General features: G+C 37.4%; 1 protein-coding gene across 1 annotated transcript in view; it reads left to right on the plus strand.

Annotated features, from left to right (window-relative positions):
- The first annotated feature begins 1,151 nt into the window (after positions 1-1,151).
- The window catches only part of LOC137997332 (uncharacterized), a 16,473-nt gene continuing 12,624 nt past the window's right edge, over positions 1,152-5,000 (plus strand). Inside the window, exons 1-3 of the mRNA XM_068843262.1 lie at positions 1,152-1,474; positions 4,482-4,544; positions 4,818-4,897. Coding sequence (XP_068699363.1) covers positions 1,401-1,474; positions 4,482-4,544; positions 4,818-4,897 — 217 coding nt within the window. The 5' untranslated portion in view covers positions 1,152-1,400. The remainder of the gene's footprint in view (positions 1,475-4,481; positions 4,545-4,817; positions 4,898-5,000) is intronic.

Raw genomic sequence — 5,000 nt, forward strand, 5'->3', positions numbered from 1 at the left:
AAATTACAAGTTTTTTTTTCCTTTTAGAGGTCGCGAGGACAATCGTTCCTTTTTTAAAAAAGTACGTTAGCTTAAAAATTTTGTGTCACAATCTTGCTGCGGCTCCACAAAACATGTAGTATATTACGTTGTTGATAAGAACAGGGATTCAATATAATTACAGAATCTTGGTATACTCGACTTTACTACAAGAGGGTGATTTTAAACTCGATTAGTAACATCTATAAAATATAGCATAGCAGTGAATATTGCCTCTCTAAATGCTCGTGAGATCACAATAGCTATAAATACAACGAACAAAAACATACCAGAGTGATTTTCTTTTTGTTGTTTTTATTGTTTGTTTACAATTCTCGAGCGCGTGAGCGTTCGATCTTCACAGCATTTCCAAAACATCAAAGGCCGTTTGATTCATGGTTTGCCTCTACGAATCGGTTAAATTGCATTGTTTAAGTTACAAAATATATCTAGAAACCCTCACCAGTCCAGATTTCTGACACGAAAATTTTCATCGTCGTGTTGACGCTCCCTACTAATTCTCCTTCTTCCACATTTTCTTCGCTGGAAGAAAACCCTGGTTCGAACTGGTACGGCCGAATCACATTTTCAGGGATACTTTCATCGTCAATAGAAAGACTTGATTGAGATGAATGTGAAGAGGTTTCGTCGTCAGACATTTCGGCGCGACTGGAACTAAACAAGCTCAATATACTCACTTCGGCAAGCTCGCAAGACTTCTCAAGCAAAACACAAGGGACGCGTAAGCCCTTCGCTTGCTCCCTTCACGATTTGACGTCACATCTTAATCCGTTGGCCGTTTAAGCTCCCGCGATGAAAAGGCAACATGGCGGGTGCAGTCCGAAGCTTTGGACCGATTTTTTCATAAAATCATTAATCGTCGATATAAATTATCCCTGTAAAATTAATCCATCCAATGTCAACATCAATACAAAAAATAGTTAAAATTAGCCTTGAATTCCCCTTTAAGCTAGGAGCCTAATAAGCTCCAGGCCCTCGAGTATAAATAAAGTTTTCAGTTTCAGTTTCAGTCCCTTCTGTTGTTGAGTAAAACGCACCACATGCAATCCAGTGTACGCTCATGGAGCGTCTAGTTTCCACAGAACTATGAGCCGCGATCCAATTGAATTGTGGGGCAAATGACGTAAATCTCCAAGAAATAGTTTGGTTTCTACGGACAAACACATAAATACTTTTTAGTTGAAAGCATACAGCTTTTTAAAAAAGCCCTGTGGTCTAGATAGATATTTGATTATCAAAAGCTGTACACACGAATCGATCTCCTGAGGAACGTAAAATCGATGTTTGTCAAGTAAACTTCATTCTAATCTTTCTCGATCGTGAAATAACAACTGGAACAATTCGTCCAGTATCTCGGTGAAATGTGGTACTATTTTGTGGCTCATTGTGCATATCATTTTACAAGATGGTTCCCAAAAGATAGCAGAGGAGCAGTGTAAGTCCACTTTAGTGAAAGTTCCTTTATTCCTGCCTTACAATGAAACCAGGCCCAGATTTCACCTTTTGCCTTAAGATAGCACCTTAAGATTATTTGCAGATGAATATATCGACCAATTATTACAGCAAATGATAGTGTTATCTTGTAGAATAATATTGATAAATTAGCCTCCTGGGCCAAGACATGGCAAATGCAGTTAAATGTGACTAAATGCTGCACAATGACAATGTCATGAAAGAAGGAACCCATTTTGACAGTTTATTACATTGGGCCATTCCATTTTTCATCCGCACCCCCCCCCTCCCCCCCTATTGAGGTACTTTATATTTCACCCCCTTGGAAAAGTAAACTTTTGACCCCCTAAGAAAAGAAGATCAAAGTGCCGACACACTCCCCCTTCAGAATTTATTCAAAGATCAAAGGTGCCGACACAGTTACCCCCTCAGAAACGGCCTTTAAAGACCCCCCCCTCCCCCTCAGAAATCCCGGTACCTAAATAGGGGGGTGCAGATAAAAAATGGAATGGCCCATTGATGGCAAGAAGTTGTCCCCAGTATAATGACCATCCTTACTGGGTGTTACTTATTAAAATTTAATATGGAACTGCCATATTGAAAGCATAGTAAATAAAGCTAATAAGTCACTTGGTTTTGTGAAGTACAATTTATACCCTTGTACTGAAAACACAAAACGTCTAGCTTACATGTATGTTACCGTAATTTGCGAGACCAAACTTGCGAGTATGCTACGGCAGTATGAGATGCATACAGACAAGACCAGATTGATGCAATCGAAGCAGTCCAGCGACGAGCAGGGAGATTTATTAAAGGAGACTATTACACTAACTCTGTCACAGAAGTCTGTTTAGATTTAGATTTAGATCTGCGCACTGGTGGCTCAGTTGGTTGAGTATTGGGCTGCCATGCGGGAGGTTGTGAGTTTGACTCCGGTTGGACCAACACTCAGGGTCTTTAAATAACTGAGGAGAAAGTTCTACCTTTGTAATTACATCTGCAAATCGTTAGACTTTCAAGTCTTCTCGGATAAGGACTATAAACTGTAGGCCCCGTCTCACAAATATCTTCCATGTTCATTAGTTCCCTGTGGGATGTTAGAGAACCCACACACTATTAGAGAAGAGTAGGGGATGAAGTTCCTGGGGTTGTGGCTGTCCTCTGTGAGTATATGGGTGGGTGGGTATAGCTGCCAATACTTCAACCTGCTCAAACAAATAAATGGCAAACAAACAAACAAACAATATTGAAATGATAGACATAAAATCCATCAATTGAAAATATTCTATTTAGCAGTCAACAATTTAATTGCATTACCTAAACGTGACTATTTTTTACTGAAACAACGTATTACCAGGTCTTTTTCAAATAAATCTTTTGTTCAAGTTCATTGTAGTCATGATTAGTTTTATTACTACAGTTTTTATCCAAGAATGAAAAGAGATTGGAACTCATTACCAAGTTATATTCAAACTAGTACAAAGTATTAATTATTTAAAGATCGTTGTGTTTTGACAATTAGAAGTTATTGACAATTCTTACTTTATTCATTTATTTTAAAATCATAATTTTTCAATTTATATTTTTAGATTATCATTAAGTTCTATTATTGCTTATAAATTTTTACATTTGATATGTAGTTCTTTTACTTGGCTATTATTTTATGTTACTTATATCGACTGGATGTGCAAACATTGTTCATTAATAAACGTAAACCAGATCCCCAGCAACTATAAGATGCTACAATACAAATGTTCAACGTTTTTCCATTCCAGAAACTTGATTTGTCATTTCCAGTGTGTGTAAATGGGGCAGGATGAGCGTACCTTTCCCAGGAAAACTGGCTGTATATAATAATAATAAATTCTCCCATATAATAAATTCTCTTTTGGCCAAGCTTTTTTTTAGTCTAGATTGCCAGATAGCTGCAAGAGTTTAGATTGCCATATAGTTGCAAGATCTCATCCCATGCTGTGCACTGATTCAACAATGCTTTTTGTTTATGTGGCACATATAAGAGCGATAAGAACACAAAAAAGATATTGACCAATATCCAGGTTTCCTGACCTCACCTACCTGTTCAATAGCCATATATGATTTTCTGGGTCTGCATGTATACAAGAGAGGCAGCAGTATTGGGTAATCAGCAAATTTGGATATCATCATGTACAATTTATCGATTGTCCACACACCCCATCCTTGTTTATCGCAAGAGACAGACACCCCTTAGGGAAAGACGATAAAGCTAGCAGTACATTTTACTTACTGAACTAGTGACAGACTTCCGAAAATGTTTAAAGTCAACCATACACTCTGTGACACACGTGTCCAGAAATACAGTGGGAAATGCAGGACCTTTTGAGTAAACATGATATACATATCAATGTGAGTATTGAGCTCCTCTTAACAGAAGACAATCGCACTGCTTAGGATAGCACCGACTTGCTACCTTGTCTAAAATTCACTTGTTGACTACAGCCTCTGCTTAATAGTTGTATGCAGATCCAGCAAATTAGATGCATGCTCACATTTGATAAACACAATTGTCCAAAAGCCAAAACCTGTTGACTGAAATACGGTTTGCATTAAGTCTTTTTTTAGCTCAGGATTATGTAACATAGATATTGCAGGTATTGCATGACATTCCTTGTTACTAAGTGCAGCTTGGAAACTTAAGAGCACTAGAACATTTGTTAAGATGTAGAGTCTTTTACAACATTGTTGTAATTTATGTTACTTTTCATCAAATCATCACATTTTAAAATAAAAAACATATCATTTATTAGATTCAGGAGTAAATGCAATTAAAATTTTGACAAAAGTGTTTACTTTAAAAGTGAAGATTGAGACTGCACCCTGCCTTGAAAGTATCTGGAATGCATGAGATCATTATTGTTTGAGTAATTTATGAATAAATAATTACTGGTATTACTGCTTGTTTGGTTTTAGTACTGTTGCATTCATTTGCCAATTATTTTTTTCTTTAACAGGAGAGTTACTGTTGTGCTCATGTCCTTGGCCTTTGTCATCCCACAGATTTATGTGATTCAACTGTAAGTGACAAGTAGCTACCACCTGTAACACCTAGCAACCAATTCTATTTGGGGCACTTATGTTATTGTTGTTGACGTAAGCGTTTTGGCCGGGAGGAAAAAATCAAGGGAAAACAAGGGACCTGAGATCATTCTAAATAAGTCATTTCAGTGTGGGACTGCAAAAGTAACAGGGGCAAATTCTGGAACAGTTTCTTTTTTATGACTGGTGGAATTATTATTAAGTTTGTACTCATGATAGATATGTTCTCATTGTCAACGTTTTTGCTTTAGTCCTCCTAGCTCACGTTTTTGTGATGAACCTCTTCTCAACATCACTGTTGCTGGTATTGTCTTCACATTTGCCATGATAGGTAGGCAATGTTGCACCCATGTCTTTTTTATTGAACGGGTTGGTCCCCATAATCCCTTTTCTTGTATTTTCAGTCTGGCAATGCCTGACTTTCAGAAACTTGT

The sequence above is a fragment of the Montipora foliosa genome, chromosome 3 (genome assembly GCF_036669935.1).
Source record: "Montipora foliosa isolate CH-2021 chromosome 3, ASM3666993v2, whole genome shotgun sequence".
Lineage (NCBI taxonomy): Eukaryota > Metazoa > Cnidaria > Anthozoa > Scleractinia > Acroporidae > Montipora > Montipora foliosa.